General features: G+C 32.6%; 1 protein-coding gene across 4 annotated transcripts in view; it reads left to right on the plus strand.

Annotated features, from left to right (window-relative positions):
- Window positions 1–22,218, plus strand: part of LOC126892898 (protein enabled) — a 186,823-nt gene extending 164,605 nt beyond the window's left edge. For 3 of the 4 annotated variants that reach the window (XM_050662731.1, XM_050662730.1, XM_050662732.1), the window contains exon 8: window positions 1,885–22,218. In XM_050662731.1, coding sequence (XP_050518688.1) covers window positions 1,885–1,913 — 29 coding nt within the window. In that variant the 3' untranslated portion in view covers window positions 1,914–22,218. The remainder of the gene's footprint in view (window positions 1–1,884) is intronic. The other variant, XR_007701040.1, reaches the window with a different exon arrangement.
- The last annotated feature ends 814 nt before the right edge of the window (window positions 22,219–23,032 follow it).

Consider the following 23,032-nt stretch of genomic DNA (forward strand, 5'->3'; position numbering starts at 1 on the left):
GTATATTGACTGTGTCTATCCATCTCTTTCTTGAGTTCTTCATTAATTCTCCTTTTTCCAGTTGTCTCCATTTTGTGGGCATAGGTTGCAACAACGGTAGATGTGGCCACGTAACCAGCGGCCACCTTGTAAGAGGCGATTCTTAGAATGTTCTAGAGATCTGACATTTTCCCACTCTCAAGTGTCCTAATACAGTAGTCCCAATGTCCCAATATTCGGATATTTAAGCGTAGGAAAATTCTGAATATGTTTCTGGCAACCACTCAGTAACTAAAGGATTCTATTTTAGCGCCCTGAAATGGCTGCGGACACGCATTTTTCGTGTACGGTTCGAACTCAATGAGAATTATGAAATCTTCCAGACAGAAAGAAAGACATTCCAACATTGGCGTAACGTCAAAGCCCTAGTATCATCCGCCATGCCTTTTTATAATTCCCCACGACGAACATGCACCTCAACCGAATTACCTAAGGTACCACAGTCTTTCGGATATAATAGACGATTCGTTGTAAAGATCATGAAGCCGACTTTACTTAGTAACAAGACAATTGCTCAACACAAGTCTGTAAATAAGCCAATTAACAGAATGTATGACAAAAATGGATATCAGCTGGTTTAGGTAGGCCAAAAGTATCTTAAAATGGAGACCTAGGGAAAACAAAAGACACTGAGGTAGAAAACTAACAAAATGGATAAACGACTTACGAAAAACAGCAGGAAATTGGATTCAGAAAGCACAGGATAGAGAACAGTGAAAGAGGATGGAGGAGACCTATGTTCAACAGTGGATGCAAGAGGTTGACAGATGATGATGACCAAAAAAACCTCAAGCCGCAGTGCTAGACGGGTCAACTTCGGAGGTGTACCACGGGTGGTTTCAATTGTGGAAATAACGGTGGGAATTGTCAAGGTCTACAATAAAATTATACTACGAATATATTTTCTTGTGTTGTACCAAACTTTTTTTTCGTCTTTAAAGAGGGGGATATGGAATCTTCAAAAGACATCTCAGTCCAGAACGCCGCCTGACTGACCTTAGTGCAGGATTTATTTTTCGTAGCTCCAGCGATAGTTCCCGAGGTAAAACGCCCTCTCGTCTCCGAGGCTATGCCGAATGCCTACCTGCTAAACCAGACCCTCATCTATCATCCAGCGCTCCGAAAGCGGAATGGCAGCTGCAAGGTCGACATCGCTTCCGAAGCACTTTGCCTTCAATGCCTTCATTCATCCACAGGCTGTCAACAAGAAGGCCTTTCTCTTCTCCCCGTTTCCCCTTTTTTTTTGGTCCCAAAATTGGGATTTTTTGTATTTGGATTTCGAATGGAGGTCGAAATTTATTTTTAACGCTGCGCCGAAATCTCCACTTTTCATTTGCTTATATCTCGAAAACGGAAAATCCGCAAATGAAATTTTGAATGGTGCAATTATCCGCAAAAAAGGTGTAATTATTTTAGCTATTGCAGAAGTAAAAATAATGACTTTAAAAGAACCATTTCGCTAACTTTATGACGCTGTACATGTCTGCGTCGTATAGTAGCTATGCACTAGATGTAAACATTAGCTGACGGCGATTTTTTGTTCAGTTTTTGAATATTTTGGATAACAGCTATTTGTTTAATCGCGTAAATTATTAATTAATTTAACTAATAGGATTATTTTTTCACTATCTATGTATTCATGATTACAATAATTTATATACTATACAATAAAAACTAATAATCGAGAAAAGAGAAAAGTGATAAAGTTATTTTAATAATATACTGTTACTATAGAACGAGTAGTTAACTTTTGAACACCTTTAACAACTAAAATCATTGTTTACATGCACCGCATGTTTTATTGAAATTTAATTTAATGTCTAATGCTATTTTTTTTCTTTTCAGCAATCAAATCAGAACTGAACCGGAGGTAATTCACGTGCAAAGTGCAACTACCTTTGCTGTTTAATAATTATTGAATTTTTTGTATAATTTTTACACACGAACCAGACTAAAACGACAATTTATAATAACATTTAATATGTAAGTAATGATAATCTCGATATTTCTAACGTATCCCATTGTACGTTCTGTTTTTTGAGGTGGATTATGGAAAAAGAGTATTCGCTGTCGTATACACATTCAGCTTTTCTGTACATCTTTAGAAACAACTCATTTCATACGATTTGAACACATCTGTAACTCATAACAAACGTTAAATGTAGAATGCTCAAATTTTTCTGACTGGCTACTTTCGGTTTATTTCGGGAGATCTAATAATTAATGTACAACGTGGCAACACTGTAACGGGTAAATTGTATGACCACTTTATTTCACGTTAAAAACGGAACGTTTGGCTTATGCAGATCAGTGTTGCCAAAACTATCAGTCACGTGTGGCAAGTATTCTTTTTCTCATGATCATCTTTCAGTGCGTCACAGTTTTTCGATTTCTTTCTAACGCATTAAATTGTATGTGACAGAAAAAAAGGCACGTCCGTGATTACAGACATTTACAACATTTATTCTAGTTATTCTAGTTGTCGATAGATGGCGCCATAATAAAAAAATATTTTTTTTTAATTAGATAATAATATTACAAATATAATCTGTATAATTTATAAGACTATACAAATCAAAGAAAATACCATTTTATAAATGCAAGAAACACATTTGATTTGTTTTTATTCCAAATTGGAAATAAAATGTGACAACTGTCAGATTTAACTAAAATGTCATGTTAGAATAAATGTCATAAATGTGTATTATCACGGACTTACTCGTTTTCCTATCATTTGTTACGCACTGAAAAATGCTCATGAAAAGGACAATAGACTGCCGATATACGATTCATTATCTATACGATAGAAGCGGCATCGACGCACTTCTATCGTCCATAAGGAATACGTAACCCTATATACGCAACGTTTCCTTCTTAACGTGAAAAGCTCTTCTGTAGGTATAAAAATAAACCAGTTATTGACCAAGGAATGTGAGTGAACAAAAAATTAATAGGTGATCCATGTAACTGACTCATTGGTTCTTTCAATATACTTCTTATAATTTATCGGTGTTGCCAATTTGAGATTTTAATAGTTAGATCTTAAGCCGATCGGAAAAATATAAGAATTGTATCAGTATATATCAATTTTTTAGATTATTTGTTGTCAAAATCAAACAGTTTTCGCTAAAAATTGAATTTTGTGGATTCCTACACGGTTTTTCTTGTGGAAAACATATAAGTACTGCTTTTATATATTGTGTCTTATAGGTGCCTGATGATTTACAATATTAACGTATAATGAAGTTTTTACTTCCAGAAATTATACATATTATGTTTTTTGTCTTGCAAATATGTAACAATTACTTTCGAAAATAAATCCCTTCGGTCAAGCTTGAAGTATTGACTAACAAGACCAAAAATCGAATAGAAAGAGCACAAGAGAAAGAAAAAAAAAATGAAGTAAAGTGAATTATGGCAAGAGATAAAATACGAGTTGATGCGATTAGTGGAGGAAGGGGAAGTGGAGGAAAAAGAGGCCCAGGGAGACAACGCACTAATGGTTGAAAAATGTAAAGCAGTGGAGTGGAAAAGTAAAATGGGCCATAATGATCGCAAATGTCCTTAAATGATGAGGCACATGAAGAAAAAGAAGGTGGCAAGAGAGTTAAATATACAAGCGAAGAAAATAAATTTTACTGTACTACATTTTTAATAAGACAATACAATGCCATTTAGGCACACTTTATAATCTGGGTAAGAAATCTATATACTTCGTGTGACACAAAAAACCATTTAAAATTTTTTTCAAATTTGGAAATGCTGTTTGCTACTTCTTAATTTTAAGTCACGACAACTTCAACTTTTCTTGTATTTTAAAACTGTACAAATTCTTTTAACCACTTAAAGTCCTGTGTTTTGGATCTCTGTGGGCAAATTTTCAACCAAATCGAAGTACATGTATTTTGAGAATGAAGGAAAATGTAAAAAACGGTATTTTAACGTTATAATGCCGTATTAACTTGTTATAATGCCGTATAGTGCTATTTTTGAGTCCTTTCTATTAAAATATTTTTTCCATTGATACTTTACGATGAAAAAGGCAAATTTGTGTAAATAAATACCAAATCACTGTAAAATTGCTTAATATGATATTTTGGAAAAAAAAAGAAGAATAAGGAGACGGTTCGAGCTTAAATGTCTTACTATTACGTTCCGCAGAAGCTATACACCAATTTTCAGACAAATCGGAAAACCAAAAATTTTTCGGAACAAATCCAAAATTGGTTGGTTTGATATGGAATCATCCTAATATTTTTTCATAAGAAAACATATTTTATAAAACTATGGCAACATTGGTTAAAATGATCCTTCGTGAGCTTATGAAACGGTTGTCATTAGTGTCATTTCTTGTTGTTTCATGGTATATAATTGTGGATAATGGCAATGGCTTTTAGCAATAAGATGTAGGTACTTTAAATGGAAATTATATAAAAAAGCATGTGTGTGTACTTTGTATGCACATAAGAAGTTATACTTCTATTATATAATTTCAACGAAACAAATATACTTAACAGTTTATTTGTATTTTATTTAAATATTAAACTAACCTTCTTACCTACCACTTTCAAAAAAAATTTATTAAAACAATACCAAAAATTAACAAATGAATCGTCCGTGATTTGAACCCGGGACCTCTCGATCTCTGGTCCAATGCTGAACCAAACAAGCTATCAAGCCCCGTCTACGTGGTGTCTCGGATATAATTACACATCACGGTGGCAAACAGATCAAGTGAAGTATAAAAATGTTATAATAGATATTTTATTATCTTACTCCCGAGGAAGACAAATCCAAAGACACAAAAATTATAATAAATAATACATTTACTAAAAACACTAATATATTCTTTTAATGACTTACTTGCGCTGATACATACATAACTTGAAAGATTAGCAACGAACTACATACTGTCTGTGCGCATGCGCCCAGAATTATAAAATTTCACTCTCAATCGTAAAGAAGTATTACTTCAAAAAATAACGTCTTCCGCACTAAAAACGTGCCTATCCGTGACAAATGTTGACGATCATCATGGCTATCTTTATCTTTATCATGGCAAAACATCTGTGTAGCGGAAAAACTGCATGGATATTTTGTTGAACCAGGGTCTGACGTTCATTAACCAGAATATTTTTAATTGCCAATAAGAGGACCAAGCTGAGCGAAAATACAAATTACTTTTCAGAAGATGGCAGTCATTCCTTGACGAAGAGGAGGGTATTCATCTATTAAAACTTTTAAAACTATGAATAATTATTTCTACAATGTTCACATTATACTCCATTTTGGATGAAGTGGTGCATCTAGTCAATTAAATTTGTCCAAATGTCCAAAAACTATAAGTGGACAGATTTGCTTCTAAATACTGTAACAATTGCACAAAAATTGATAAGGACTGTGTCTTCTTTTGTGATCCAGTTTTGACTTTTTAATTGTAAATATACACAAAACTGGTCATTTAACTTAACCGATACTTGAATTGCTAACGAAGCTCTTTTAGCATCAATTTTGAAGTAAAATAGATGTATACTTATTTGCAGCACCTTTGTGTAAAAAAAATCTTTCTGATTTTTCTATTAGCTCCTTTCGTTTTTAACGACACATTTTCTTGAAACGTGCTACAATAATGAAAAAGCAATAAATCATTTGCTCAAAAATTGATATTTTATGCAAAGTACAGTTTTCCACAAGAATATAGTTGTTCCATTATGTCTTTGCACAAACGTCATGATTCATTTGCAAACAAGTTAACAAGTTAAATCAAAACATTAAGCGAAACTTACGTCGATATGTAATATCATTGATATGTACTGTCAATGTAATAAAAATTTGTAGGTTAGAAAATATTAGTTGTGTCATTAGCGTAAAAATAAATACTTACCGGAAGTAAGCAAATTAAGAGAGCAATAGTTAGTCGTTATAACAATTATGTTTGAAAATAAAAATTACAACGACATATACAACCCTAATAACACCAAACATTCCATGTATGTTCCTAGAATGTACACAGGATATTGAAAAAATTCCTGGAATGTCCTCAAAAGCACAAGAATGTCCCCTAAATGTCCCAGGAAAGTCCTCTGTCAGCATTTTAAACATTCCTTGAATGTCTTGTTGGAACATTCCATGAATGTCTACGAATGTTCTTTGGACATTCACAGTATATTTTTTATACATTCCCTGGATATAGTCGCTGATGTGACATAATACCTCTGATTTGTTTTTTCATGAGTTTTGTAAGAGAGACTAAAAAGTTTTTTACAGTCACCTCCTATTTTCATATGATAGTTTTTGATATGTTTTGTAGTAAATTCAACTATCTATTTCCTACAAAACATGTCAAAATTTACATGTGAAAACAGGGATGACCCTAAAAATGGTTTTTCGTCTCCTACAAAATTGATGAAAAAGCAGATAGGAGGTATTGTCACAGCACCGACGATATACCAGAAGTATATGTAGCCATACTTACCAAATAATACATCCTTGATAAATATAAACATTTTTTTTGCACAAAATCTTGTCATATATTTTTTTCCATCATCACTGCGATGATGATTCATTGTATTGAATTGTACACTACAATTACAATCTGGTCATAACTGACCAATGAGCAATTTTAATTCAACCTAAATTACTACTGTTCCTTAAAATGAAGAGCTTACCCCGTAGCGTCTCTTATCTAATCTAACAAGATCGTGCACTATTCTAACATACACAGGCACACAAGCACTATGCTCTGCTTTTTACTATCACCTATCACTGAAACTAGTTCAAAAGGCTTTGTCCTCTTCAATCTTCTAGTTGGCCCAGTAGTATCGAGGAGCTGGATTTCCTCAATATTCTTGTAGGTACTTATGAAGTTGTTGCTCGTGACTTCCAACTTTACTCCAACTTTAAAAACAAATCCAGCTGTAAAATATTTATGTGCCTGAAGGCTTGTATGCTTTCATCTGCTGCTTAGAGTAGTAACTGTGAGACTCCACCAGATATGTATAAATATCTAATAGTAATTTGGCGGAATGCACTTTACTGTAAAATCCAATTCTGACTGAATTGTATATGGATCTAAATCCCCAATTATTTTCAGCTTCAATAAATATCTAAAACAATAAAAGAAATAATGTTATTGCTTGCAAAATTCATCAATATTGATAAATATCAGGGAAAAATGAACATTAAATAAAAATTGTTTCCCCTACCTTTCTCCAACATCTGGAGTTTCCAATAATAATTTCCTTAAATAATCACTTTGCATTGTTTATAAAGTTCACAAAATACAGCAAACGAAATCCAAATGAATCCAAAATAGACAAAATACGACGATAAACAATGAGAAATAGATTCATATTATAAACATAACCTCTGTAACTTTTTGTATGAGAACCAAAAGTCACGTGGTTTGGATTGCCTAATACATAGATACACGCGCGGAAAATTTGAAAATGAACGCAAATGAATAGTAAATGTCCTCTCTTAAAATATAGGACATTGGTACTATGTTCATAGAATGTCTTGTGGTAACATTCCACCAATAATTTAATCAGATGTTCACCGAATGTTCCTTGAATGTCCAGGACATTCAAACATTAATAGAACTTTGATAGTACATTCCTGGAATGTTTTGTGTTGTTAGGGAAATACTTGAAAATTTAAATAGTATGAAACACCAAATAATAAATACAACAAATGCGGTAATGGCACTGTCACTGAAAATGATAAACGTCAAAGTTAATAGTAAACAAAATATCAAAGACATGCCATATTTTTATCCTTGTTTAACTTATTGTGGTTTCTATGGACAAGCGGCTTAATTTTGCGGTACTAGTTTCTGTTCGTGAATAATTTCATGCATATGCAAAGATAGAATGGAAGAACTATATCACCGTAAAAAGGTATCCACAAAGGTTCGTACAGAACAGCTGAAGGGTTTTATTAAAATTGCTAGATAGATGTCGTGAGAAATTACAGCACTTTTTTATATTAAAATAATAAGTTTTAACATAGTATTTATTTTACTATTATATAATTTATATTATATATTTAAAATGTTTTAGTGATTCCTATGTTGCGCAGTTGAAGTGAGGGATTTTTACGCCATTATACGGATTGGTATTGTATATCTGGGATCTAAGTTTAGACTTCGCAAAGGAAAGAATTATTTAAAAAAACTTTAACATTGAAGTATAAAACTTCTGTTGTAATTGGTATAAGTACTCATCTTCATCTACATCTTCAGCGAACTTTGAAGTACTTACGCTAATAACCGCAAAACCAAACAATGGTTGGGCTTAAATTGTAGACTACATACTTAAAAGTATTAAATTAAACGACATACAGTCGATGTTTAAGTCATTGTTTTAAATAAATGTCGCTACAGCGTTTTACAGCAAATTATTTCATATTTTACTTAGTAAGACGGTTGGTTTTATAGTCCAAGAGGCAGCGCTGAAAAATTTCTCTGAATTTACTAAAGCTAATTATTTCACAGTTGATTACTGTGATTGTGTAGAGAAACATACTGCGGTCGGTCAAGCTAAACGTAGAACATGTAGTACTGACAGCTTGTCAAAATTGTTTACCTGCGGAGGTAATTAAATCCATTTACTAAGGCTGAAAATCAGTACACACATTCTAAATTGAATATAAATAAAAGTTATAATAACTAGGAAGACGACGAAAAGTTATTATAGTCGGTCAGCTGTATGACGGGACAGAGCCGGTCGGTCGGCCCCAATGAATGTACAGGGTTATTCACTATATTTTGACCCTCCTCTAAACTGCTTTATTTACAGAATTAGAAAAAAATGTAAAATACAAAACTGATTCGATTTTTAAATTATGATTTTTGACATATATATCGCACTAGTGACGTCATCCATCTGGTCGTGATGAAGTAATCGACGATCTTTTTTTAATGAGAATAGGGGTCGTGTCCTAGCTCATTTGAAAGGTTATTAATTCTCTATTCAGTAATATAAACATTAACTTGATTGTTTATACAGGGTGTCCAAAAAAATTTTTTAAATAAATTGTTTAATTAATAATTAAAAAAAAATTTTGGACAACTTATATAAATAATGATTTTAATGTTTATATTACTGCATAGAGAATTGAATAACCTTTCAAATGAGCTAGCACACAACCCCTATTCTCATTTAAGAAAATAGTCGATTACGTCATCACGCCCAGATGGATGACGTCACTAGTACGATATATATGTCAAAAAATCATAATAAAAAAATCGAATAACTTTTGTATTTTACATTTTTTTCTAATTCTGTAAAGAAAGCAGATTACAAGGCTTTAGTAAATTCAGAGAAATTTTTCAGAGCTGCCTCTTGGACTATAACTGTCTTTCATTTTTTTTAGTTTTACTCCTACCTGAGTACAAGGAATCAGGATTCGATGGAATTTTACCTAGATAAATTGACGGGTTGTGGAATGCAATCGTGGATTCCCCCTAGTCAGCTTTATTTATCGTTCATTTGTCTTGCAAATTTTAGGAGGAAAAGCAAACGATATAATAAGATTTCCGATCTAAGATTTCTCATTGTTTTATTTATAATTTATTTGCTGCAAATCTACATGGTATGTCTCTCTTTAATTTGAATACTTTAGGTTTGTACACTACAAATTTCCCAGATTACAATATCATGGAAGATCACTAGATATACATAACGTAGAATTTTTCATTTGGTTTTCTCAATCTACAGTATTATGACGGAAGTATCTTCTAAATTTTTATAAATATCTTTCCTAAAATGAATAAGACATATAATAAAGACTGAAACGATGTTTATACAATTTTATAAAGGAGGAGTACGGTATCTTTGACTAAAAAACTTCTACAACTTCACTGCCTGTGACACCTCTAACACACTTTTTTGATTTTGTACTATTCTCATGTGGATGAGTAGGGAAACAAGAAATCGGGCAATGTTTTTCAATAATTTTAGATGCTGAAAGAAAATTTAATGACTGAGAAAGAAATCTACAAAAAGAGCTACTAGACTCGGTTTACATTTATGCGATAAAATACAAGTTACAGATGAGTTGGAAGTCATATCTGCATTTAAAAGTTACGAGGGCGAGTCAATACGTCCATAACTTGAACGAAACACAGTCTCCTTTGAGTTCTATACACTTAGGGCCGGTTGTTCGAACGCTAATCAAAAATGGAATCAACTGATCATTATCAAATATTTAATTACTGTGACCAACTGTCAATGTCAACTTTGATTGGGTTGATGAAAACATAATTGCAGTTATGAGATTAATTGATTAATTAATAATTAGTCAATCAATGATGTTAATTATCATAATGATAATTAATTGAATACAATCAACTGATTGGCGTACGAACAACGGATTTTGTTATTTGATGGTTGTTAAGGGGACTTGATTATAATCAACTTCTTGATTAGCGTTCGAACAACCGGCCCTAAGTTCAACGTTTCTCCAATCTTTTTATATCTTCGGAAAAATGTGATTTGTCGAGATCATCAAAATAGGCATTTGTTGTTGAGATGATTTCATCGTTGGTGTCAAATCTTTCTTCAATTTTGAGAACAAGAAATATTCACCCGGGGCTAAATCTGGAGAATGGGGCGGATGAGGAGCAATTCGGAGCCTAATTCATAGATTTTGCCATGAAAACTGCACAGCACACATGTGTGCACTCTTGCATTATCCTGGCGGAAAAAAACTTTTCTCTTAGCCAAATGTGATCGTTTTTTTTTTCAATAGGTAACTTGCACATTTTTTTTATTACATAATATTGTTCTGTTCTCCAAAATTTCACGCTTCAAAAACTCATAATATCTTAGAAGTACAAGTTTAAAATCTTCTGTGATTTAAAATAGTTCAAACGACCCGTGACGTCACATAGTTGAACTATATGGTTATAGTTAGGTATATTTTTCTTCTTCTTTAGTTTATTGGTCTCCACCTTCTTGGGTATCTGGCCAGCTCATCGTCGCGGAATAAGGAAAAAATATTTATATTCTAATGACATTTATAGTATGTCATTGTAATAATATATACCAGTTTATTGAGATTGGAGTTTGATACAGTTTTTGAAGGAAAGGAAAGAAGGTTTACTATGGAAAATAAAACCATTTTGTAAAAGTACAAATTTTCTATGAATAGGTCAAACGATCAAAAACACTTGTGACGTCACATAACTGTATTTTCTACTGACGTTTATAATGTCTAATTTAAAATTATATACAATTTTGTTTACTTTGTTGGTGCAGAATGTAAACATATAACCGGATGACGTCACGACGCGTTTTGGGCTGGCTGGTATAATTTGAATTTTTAATCGTCTTTAGGGGCCAAACTAAAGACAAAAAATCTTTTTTATCTTTGATAAATGTTTTAAATTATGTTCTGTTGTGATTTATAACATTTTTTCGAATTTAAAATTTTATGCAAGTTCCCTACTAGGCATCCAAAACGTTTGGCATCTTCCATACTTATACGCTCACATCGAAATTAAGTAAACCACTTCTTTACCATGGAAATGGATGGTGCAGAGGTCCCATAATAGCTTAGCCTTGGTTTGGGTAATAGTTTTTTTCCACAATCAATAATGCATGAGCACACAAAATTGACTTTTTTACCATTTTCTTCTCAAAACGCGCGATAGTTTGCTATCAGCGGCTGCCAAACAAACTAAATGACAGATCTTGTTCAAATTTAGACCGCAGTCAAGTGAGAGTTGCCTGTTGACAAGAACAGGGTTGCCATTTAATTAAGAGGCGGGAAATTCAAAAAGTCACGCTCTTATTGGCCCGCTCTCATACTTTTAAAGGTAGACACTTTATATGTGCAAATATAGTGTCGTACTAGGAGACTCAGTAAAGTATCATCGCTTAGTGTGATCCTCATTTAATAAAATAATTTGTAAATCTCCAGTAGACAGCGAAACCTTCAGCATAAAACTAGAACAAACATAAACCGACTCTTGTTTCTTGTACTCCCCCTAAAACCAGTTGCACAAGCTTGTTATCTCGTTTTTACTACATTGTAGTCCCATATCTTGTACTGCGTAACGCCTGTATATATTCTTAGCTTAAGGACTTCCATTGACAGTTTTATCTTGAGATTGGACACCGAATACTGATCATTACCACTTTTTCTGAGTATTCCATTACATTATTGTTTGTGTAAGTATTGTTTTGGTAAGAATTATGTACAAGAGGTTAGGTTTTTCTTTAGTTACTAACTACGAATCATGATTTTTGTTCAATGTCTTTAATCTGAACACTACCTAGTGCTTGATGAGGTGATAACTTGTAGCTAGTCTATACACCAGCTCATACTTGTACGACTATAGCTGAATATGAATGTACAAGCCTACAGATATATCTGAAACCTCGAAGGTCGCGCCGGTAGCAAATGAAGGAGAGAGGACTTCAGTCGAACGCGTTGTTTCAAATAGTAAACATCCATTTAAAATGCATTGTACACGAAATCAGTGGTTTTGCGACATTCAACCCTATTCTGTAACTTTTAACAAATCGAATAGAAATGACCAAGTCGAATCGTAATTACCCGAAATCGGAATGTTTGATATCTATCGCGTGATTTTCGTGTTTGGATTGGAATTCTGTAACTCACATCGTAAGCAGGTTAAATCGAAATCGGCAATTTCTATTTCACGCGGTCAAGAGGGGGTGGCAACCCCGCATTGTCAAGCGAAATTAGTGTTCTGTGACCTGTTTGTTACTAGTTCTAAATTTGAAATACGGCATCGTTGCCATATCTTCAATTTTTCATACTATCACATTTACAGTTACATTTTTAAAAATAGTTTTGAAATAACAAAAAAGAAACGTTTTGAAAAGTAAACAATAAAATATCAGTGTAAATATTGGACACGAAACCTCAAAAGATGATAAATGGTTTCAAATCAAAGTTAATTAAAATTGTTATAAAAAGAAGATAAACTGATAAATAAAAAAGGTAATGAGGATAAGATGTATCATGTAAGATACATCTACATCATACTAATAATTATATTACTAATAATTATACAATCTTAAGATTTGATTCCAGCTAGAATAACTTATAAACAACTTTTCCCAAAAACAGCGTCTTTTCTATAAGTATTTTCTTTTCTCTAATATGTATCAATCAACGCTATAAGTCTCTATTTATATTTTAAACATTCTTGTACAATCTATTCTTGTACATTATGCCATTGATTGAAATTGTGCAAGAAATAAACAAAAAAAGTTTGGCAACGCTGTGACTGGCAAACATTCAGCATTCAGAATCTGAATTTCGGATGCCAAATCAATTTTAAGGTTAGGTTTCATGCATACTCGTACATGTCTAAATTAAATATACCTACAATTCCCTAAGTAAATACCACCTCAGACTAAAAATTAGATACAGATACAAAAGGTAAAAATACTATAAATAATGATAAATAAGTAGTAATAAATTATTTTTAGTAGCTATAAAATATAAACGTCAAAACAAAATACAATGCGCTTGCGTCAAGCACAATTCCGATTATCGAAATCTAATTTCGACAGGGTAAATGGTGTCGAAGTCATTTCTATTCACTATTCCGATTGTAGAGATTCCGAGGGAGTTATGGAATACCGATTTTGACTATTTCTATTCGACTTGGCTACTTTATTCGATTTTCCTGACTTCTATCATCGAAATGAGTTACAGAATGGAAATGATTGTCAGATAAAATCGTCGAATAGTTGTTTAGTTAGAATACATTTAATACGTTTTTAATAATCATTAATATTATAAGTGCCGTGAAAAATAGGACACTAACTGCACAATCCTGTGATAGTATAAACATAGGTAGTTTTAAAATTTACGCGGAAGCAAATTTTACTGTGAAACAGGTAATAAATAAAAAACCGAAAAACCTGTGAAACAGATACAGATATTTCTGTCGGTTTGTACTTATCAATAGAATCTCCCTTTAAATAATACATGCCTACACGCTAGAGTCTAGAGAGAAATTCACACCAAGAGTGCAGTACGGCTAAGAGAGGGCAATACATTTCTAATGGGGAATAAACGCACAGGGTTGTCGGTCTTCACCAGTTGTTGATTGCTCTCTCAAGAGCGTCGAACAGGAACTGTGGCAACACTGAATGCGCCTTCCTATCTTAACCGTACTGCACTCCCAGTGTGAATTTCACAATAGAGGTTAATACATTGGTTATAGAATAAAATAACAATGTACACAGTAAAGGCTTAGACTTAATCATGATCTTTAAGAAGTCGGTTTTAAGAAGTTATAATTAACTGATTGTACGTAATGCTTACACTTTATTTACTGAGATATAAAAATAAGGTTAGTGAGTGTAGAGGTATGAAATGTCAAGTCTTCTATACCACCGTAAATATATTGAGGCTCTATTTTAATGTTTAATTTGCTATAAATTGAAATAGTTTGTATAGAATATGTTGCATCAAAAACAGTATAGAAAGAGGTAATAATTGCGCAATTGTTGATCATTTTTATCAATGCAAGAGGCACCGGAAGTTATGGAAACGCCAAAGCAAGTCACAAAGCTCAGAGAAATGGAATGAAATTCTGAATCTCCGTATAATAGTTGAGCGGTTTTCTTCTTCATGTACTATGTTCTTTCAGAACGTTGTTTACCATCATAGCTATCTTAATTTTATTCACTGCCACCCTAAATAGCATACTTGTATCAATACCATACCAATCTCACAAGTTCTTCAACCTGAAGTCTTTCTTCGTCATGGACTGTGTTTGCCTGCTATTTTCCGTTCCGTTTTTTTTTGGAACAGGCTTTTGCCATTCAGCCAGTCACAACTTTTTTAAGTTCTTCCTAAAGCAAAGAAAAGAAAGTAATTATCACAATACCTATTTGATTATCAGTAAGGAATAACATGGTTACTCGCGTCTCGTCTAGGGACCCATCAAGACATTAAATTAATACACAAACTAGAAAGATACTGTATTAAAACGAGCGATTTCGTATTTATATACGACTTTATTAATTATTTATTGATACAAGTTTTCTTTTACAAACTCTAGCTTAAAACTGAACTCTATTTACAAAATATATTCCTATTTATAGCTCAGCCGTTATTCTGGAACAATCCACGCTCATCTCTAGTTATCATCTCCGCCCGCTTACCTGAGGTACGTTTTCGAACACCGTTCTTTACCCCTCTGCCGCCGCCCGCCGCCTCGAACATTCGATTACGTCATACACGTCTCGATTTGTGTAGTGGCGGCAGAGGGGTAAAGAACGGTGTTCGAGAACGTATCTCAGGTAAGCGGGCGGAGCCGATAGCTAGAAATGAGCGTGGATTGTTCCAGAATAACGGCTGGGCTATAAATAGGAATATATTTTGTAAATAGAGTTCAGTTTTAAGCTAGAGTTTGTAAAAGAAAACTTGTATAAATAAATAATTAATAAAGTCGTATATAAATACGAAATCGCTCGTTTTGTTACAGTGGTGTCAGGTGTGGGGTAAACTTAGTGTGATATAAATACGTGAATTAGAGAAAGACTTAAAAGGCTTTTGAACTTTATATGGGGGGTCGGTCAAGAGTTCTCTTTCGTTACAATACACAATTTGATCAACTTGCCTAAGTTTGGTACTATTAATTATCAATTTGGTTTCAATTAAATATCAAGTATCTTCTTTTCTATTAAAAATAATATCTTATGTTCTGGAATCCGTTTTTGAAAGTTCTCTCTGTTTGGCCTATGTAAATTTTTTGAAAATCCCTACAATTGTTAAACAAGTGAATTTTTGTTACAATATTAGTTCGTATATGTACTAACTGGTGCTTCTTGTAATGAAATTGGTTTAAAAAATGTACAAATGATAAGTATTTTCGCAGATTTTAAGTTGTATAGAAGACTTGTGATATTGTAAAAATATTAACCAGGAATCTTAGAACCTAGTGCCAATACTAGACTCTACCTACGAATATCTCAGTGTTGGTAATGATTGGAAAATTTGTTTTTGACATATATTGAAGTTGCTCCATCGAGTATTTGGGTACTCGGACGAACAAAAAGAGAAAATGGCCGTGTATATTATAGAATTCATTAGAAAGCTTGATAGAGTAGCGTAAAAATCATATTATACATCGAAATGTCAGAACACGGGTCTAACTTTTCATCAAATATTTCAATTGTCCCTAGTTAAATATTAAAAAAGATGTCACCGATATGTCTTGACTTTCAGGCGCCATTTTTGTCGAAATATTGTGTATTTGTACACCTTTTTGTGAATTTATTTATTGCAATAAATGTTGATCCTTCTAGCGAGTTTTAGGAAAAGAAAGGATCTGACCTAACCTAACATAACCTAGAAAAAATGGCGTCTAATGTCACACTATAGACCATTCCAGGGTGACGTCATTTGACAGCGACTGGTGGGCAAAATATTGTAAACAAACTAGGTTAAGTGTAGAAAACCATTGTTTAATTAAGAATATGATTAAAATACCAGCGTTTTGTTCAGTTTGAAAGTGTTCCAGTAAAGGTAAAAGAGATAAAGTAAGTTTTTTTTATAATACCAGCCGCATTTAAAGACCGAAATGTTTTAAATCACTATAATCACAATACACTGTAAACAGAACGACGATATGGGCCAAGAAAACTGATTTTCTGATTATACCGGGTTTTTGCATCCCCTACGAGGGTGTCCTATATCCAATATTTGAAATTTTTGTAGTTAAAACCACAGATTTTTTATAATAAGGCGAGAAAATAGCAAAAATAACACCATAAACACAATGTTTGCCCCTCGGCAACGGTGTCGAAAGTCACGTGACCTGGAATGGTCAATTATGACAAATTTATTAAACAATCAAAATTAGCAAAATTATAATTGCTTCATAAACTGTGTAGTTCAAATAGGTATAATATCGTCTTCCATACTGAAAATTTACTGATTTTTTTAATTTCTCGATAGTTATTGAAAAAAAGTAGGTAGTGTGGAACTTGCTTATAGATCTAGACAGCTTCTTTTGATTGGATTTAGATAATCTTAGGAAACGAATTTTAGGAAAAAGCCTAAGAAGATGGCTTGGATGTAGGTAAAGGTGAAGTGAAAGATAGTAAAACAAAACAGGAAATTAACAACTGAATAAAATCAACCGAAATTGGAATAAAATAATTGATAACGTTACACCCTTACATGACATTAGTAACGTAAGGTTGCTATGTTTCCAAAATACGTTTCTTAACAGTATATTCCTCTTTTTTAGCTGAAATGTAGTTGATTCATCGATCTTTACGAATCATTTTTGCAAATCAAAATAATACGTTCTACTATAGAAAATTATAGTCGAGTAGCTAAATTATCGATCGAAATATTTGTTGAACAGTTACGACCCCTCCATCAAATCTTTTGAATTGTTACGTTTACCTTATAAGGAAATTTTTGAAACGCGAGCGAGGTTTGTATAAAAAGAAATATAATCATTGGTAAAAGATTTTAATTATACTAATTATAACTTTGTGATATTGTATTAATCTATTGCATTTATTTTCTTTGTAAATTATTATCATGTACTTTTTCGGGACAAGACATCTTGTAACGTGACACTTCGTAACGCCACAAATGGTAACGCCGTTAATTCGTAACGGCGACACTTTGTCACATCGACAGTTCGGAACTATAACTTCGTAACGGTATAATTCGTAACGTCAAATGGAATTATTCTGTTTATTTTTGTTGACTTGGAAACGAACTTTTATTATGGTTGCAATAATAGTATATTATTTTTAAATTTCCTCTTCGCTGCAAAATACATTTATTGGATAGATACAGTGATGCTAAATTTGCCAAAAGAAAAACTAAAAAGTATTGGCGTTACGAATTATACCGTTACGAACTATCGACGTTACGAATTAAGGCGTTACGGATTGTCCGTTACCATTTGTGTGGTTACGGACCGTTGCGTTACTAGATGTCATGTAACCGTACTTTATATATATACGTATTTATGCGCATATGTCTTATAGTTATTCGGGTGGCTCGAAGAGTAATAGAGTTAAAGTAATGGTCTTACGCTGTTGAGTTATTAGGAATGACAAAGCGAGCTGCAAGCTAATGATTTAGACGTCTTTATTACTCTTTGAGCTACCGGGATGACAGGGAGTGCTGTAATTCATTGGAAAATAACTAAGGTGTGACAGATGACATCAAAAACGCGGTGTAGCTTTAATTGTTACTTTTTTTCTATCTAGAAAGTGTTCAGTTAACGAAAATGGTATCAACTTTACCGTTGCCACTAGATTGCGTTTGTGATATTTAATTTATACAAATAAATCTCTCTCTAACAATAAAACACTGAAAACGATTGTTTTCTATACTTCCACAAAATTTATTACAACTATGTGACTACAGCTGTTTCGGCAGAGTGCCTTTCTCAAGTGATTTAGTTTACTATGTGTTTGCCTTTTTAAAGTCTTTAACTGAAGAGGTTGAGGAGGGGAGCTGTTTGTCTCGAGTTGGTCATTCAGAATTATATCATTATTTTTCAATTTATTAATTTCCATAGATTCTAATAAAGATAGCTTAAGGCCTATTGCCAATTATTATATAAGGATTTTGAATATGCAGAATTTGAAACTGTTCATTAAAATAATGATTATGATCTAGAAGGTGAAGTGCGTATGTATACGTGTCTGTTTTTCTATTGTTGAAAGCCTTTTTGTGTTCTGCTATCCGTTTGTCAAAGGTTCTGCCAGTTTTACCGATGTAAGTTTTCGGACAGTCACCACAAGTTAGTTTGTAAACACCACTCTGTAGTTGTTTTCTCATTCGGCTCTTATTGTTCTTAATATATTTGCTTAAGTTGTTGTTAGTTCTGAAAGCTGGTGTTATTCCTTTCTTTTTTATGTATCTGGCTATTTTTGTTGTTATCTTGTGATATATGTGATAGAGCAGAAGGTACTGGGTTCTTTCTGTGGTGGTGGATAGACTAATTTCAGGGCTTTCTTATGGAGTTTTTGGTTTAAAATTTTGTTAATTGTTTGTTCGTTATAGCCATTGTTTACTGCTATTTGTTTAATGATGTTCAGTTCTATCTAGAAGTTATTTTTTGACATGGGAATTTCTGTCAGTCTATGTATCATGCTATGGTAGGCTTCTAATTTGTGTTGTGTAGGATGGGATGATGAATTGTGTATAGTTATATCAGTATGGGTATGTTTATGATATACGGAGAACTCATGTTTGTTGTGTAGTCTGGTAATTGTAACATCTAGAAAGTTTATGGACTTATTCTGTTCTGTTTCTATTGTAAACTCAATATTACTATGAAGTGAATTAATGTATGATAGAAATTGGTCAAGTTCCCTGTTAGTTCCTGTAAAGCATACTAGTATATCATCCACATATCTCCACCAATATAAGAACTGTTTAAATACGGGATGTTTAGAAATTGTTTCAAGCTGGTTCATGAATTATGAATGGGATTAGAGGATTACCCATAATAAGTCCTGAACTGTTGTTTGTGTATATTTGTTTATTGAATTCAAAATAGTCTTGATTTATGCAAATTTCAAGAAGGTGTAAAATTTCAGATGCAATGATCGAATTTGTACTATTATGGTCTAAAAGATTTTTAACTAAAACAATCTCTCTCTCTTTCTGTCTTGTCGTCTTCCCATTCTTGAGGATCGTGTTTTACTCAAATACTTCTAACAAATTTGCTCCATTGCATTTCTTGTTTATTTGGTGCTATAAGTGTAGTGTCATCAGCAAATCTTTAATTGGAGTTTTTCTACCAGCCAACGTTACTCCACCTATCCATTTTTCTAAAGCTATTCTCATAAAAAGTGCACCATAAAGGTTGAATAAGTCAGGTTATAAAACACAACAAACAACCTTGTCTAGCCCCTCTCTCTGCTCTGAATTGACTTGAGAACCTGTGATCTAGTGATGTTGCCATATTGACTGTTAAATAAGTCACCAGTTGTATCGGTGTCTCATCTCAAAGATTGCACAATCAAATGCCTTCTAGTGGTAAACAAAGCATATTATCAAGGGTGCTTGAAATTCTCTCAACATCTCAATTAGCTGTCTCATCAGTACTTGCTCATTCCGCTTGTTCCTGCGGTATAATATTGTAGGTGTAGGTAAATTTTTAATCTGTGTTTGATGATATGCAGCAAAATTTTACATTACATCTATTCTGCGTTCCGCAGTCACTTTGCAGTGTGGGCAGCATATCCCAATATAAAACTTATGGAACCTTGCAGCTCAGTGTTGCCGGTTTTAAGCAGACGAACTTAAAGTCCGTCTAAATACAATATTCCAGAAGTCAAAAACATCTTAATTTGAAAATCTGTGGGTTTTATTATTTTTAAATAATTCATAGATAGGTACTATGAAAGATATTTATACGATATTAAAGATATATCCACTTGCTTCCGTACAGCCATGATGTGAACTTGTCAGATAGAGCTCATTGGTACCTCGGGCGAAAAACATTGGATATTTTATTCATCCATGTTATAATTCACATCTTTGTCATATGTTCCGATGACGGATCAATTGTAAAGGGTTTTTACCCATATATTTTTACTTTGGTGGTTAGCATGTAGATTCTAAGATTGCACTGATGATGATCGGTCAACCGATCGAAAACTAGTTCTGTCTTTGATGTAGCCCTGTATAGGGATTTTAACAAATATACCTTTTATAAAGGATATATCATTTGAATATTAATTTTAATTAGCCTGTGATTAATATTATATTTAATAGTTATTTATGATATAAATATTAAAAGTACAATTTTAAGGCACGCATGTGAAAGTTTGCAGAATGAGCGAAGCGAATTCTGCAATTCACATGAGTACCTTAAAATTGTACTTTTTAACACGTGTACTTTGTACGCACGTAAGAAGTTATACTTCTATTATATGATTTCAACGAAATAAATATACTTTCAACAGGTTATTTGTATTTAAAGATTAAACTAATTTTTACTTACTACTTTCCAAAAATTTTTATTAAAACAATACTAAAAATAAAAAAAAAAGTTAGATAACACACGGATTCGAACCGGCGACCTCTCGCTCTCCGGTCTAACGCGCTACCACCGAGCCAAACTCCCTTTGCTTTGACAGCTTACAAGATTTCTCATACATACTGACAAATTTAATAGACCAAGTGAGGTATAAAATAGTTTAAAATTTATTTAATATAAATATTAAAATCTCTTGGCAACACTGTCCTTCATAAGAGTCTGTACTGAAAGGTGACCGTGGAACGCAGTATAGTAGTGGCTCCTTTTTTTATTTAGTGGAATATAAATAAACCAATCAGATGGCGATTTTTCCGACTTATAAAGAACGACACATATAGAATACAGGATATATAATCCTTTGTCACCTAGTGACTGCAGAATTTCTCCCGGTATTGTGTCGATTCCTGGGGATTTATTTCTCTTTAACGATTTAATTGCGTTTTTTACTTCAGAGAGTAATAAAGTAGTTTCTCTAGGGCAATCGGAGGGCCATATATTTTTTGCTGGAGTTTCGTTCTTTTATTAAAGTATATTAAACAGAGTATTTAGTTGATAGAAAAGTTTAACGCCAACTATTTTTAGAAGAAAAATAGTAAAACTAAACAAAAGGTTAACAAATAAATAAAATCAAAAGAAATTGGAATAAAAAAATATGGAATTGACATTATTCTAACGTGGCCTACAAATCTAAGTATCAGAATGAACTTTCGAAAAAAAAAACTGAATCATCCGTAATTTGGTCTTTAAAGAAAACACATCTTGCAAAATTTTCGGAACATTAATGAACTAGGCATGCTCTAATTAGTGCCATCTGTAGGCTATAGTGGTATTAATACCAATTTAATAAACTGAACGTTTTATAGAACGAAAACGAGAAACATTTTTTGCTAAATAACGCGTTGTTTTGACGTCAGCTGTCACTATATAGCTAATATCCAATGAATTACTGTACATCCCGTATTTAATTAATAAAATCATAAAATGAGCATGTTGTATAATATTCTTTTAGTTGATTTATTTTTGTATGTGATCTCGATTTTATTCAAAATTAGCACAATATTTGAGAACTTGTCTTTTGTTTGAAAATAGTTTCTTTTATTAACTTTTCGTTGTAAATTACAAAGTGTATTTGAAATAAACATATTCAAATTACAGTTTTTATTTTACCTTTTACCATCCTTTTTTTTTTTGTTGTTATTTTCCTTTTATAAGAAGCTGTATATGTATATCTCAACAAAAGAACCAGATATACTACTGAAAGACTTAATTCTGGCATTGACAAAGGCTATTGAATTCTGCAGTCTTAAAATATTATGTAGTAGAGACCTCAGCCTAAATCTTAGAAAGCGAGTACTAAAGTGTTATGTATTTTCTGTTCTTTTGTATGGTGTGGAGACATGGACTCTTAATAAACAATGTCTTAATAGATTGGAAGCATATGAAATGTGGACATATCGAAGAATGCTGAGAATCTCCTAAACAGACAGAATAACCAATGAAGAAGTACTATTATGGTTTGTTTTTAAACTAGGAGTAAACTAAAAAAACAGATTCACACCCAAGAAAGTCACTAGAAAAATCATTAAATACATCTTTTTTGGTTGATCATAGCGGCCTTCGACGGTAATCCATACGTATTATATTATACTAATACGTCGCTAAAGAGTTCTAAAAACAACTGTTTTTTAATTGACTAGTTTTGATGGGAAATAACCCACAATTTTACTAATAAAATCATTTTTTTAGTAAAATTGTGGCTTATTTCCCATCAAAACTAGTTAATTACAAAAATGCCACAAGAAAACTTGCTTCAGAACAGCATTAACTGTTTTTTATATAAAAGTAAACTAAAAATCGAAAAATTTAAGAAATAAGGCATGAAAATACAAAAAATCGCCGATATAACTTAATTAACCTATGAAATGCCAGTTGTGTCAAAATTCCATAAATGTTACTAGTGTTAATAGT

The sequence above is a fragment of the Diabrotica virgifera genome, chromosome 9 (genome assembly GCF_917563875.1).
Source record: "Diabrotica virgifera virgifera chromosome 9, PGI_DIABVI_V3a".
Lineage (NCBI taxonomy): Eukaryota > Metazoa > Arthropoda > Insecta > Coleoptera > Chrysomelidae > Diabrotica > Diabrotica virgifera.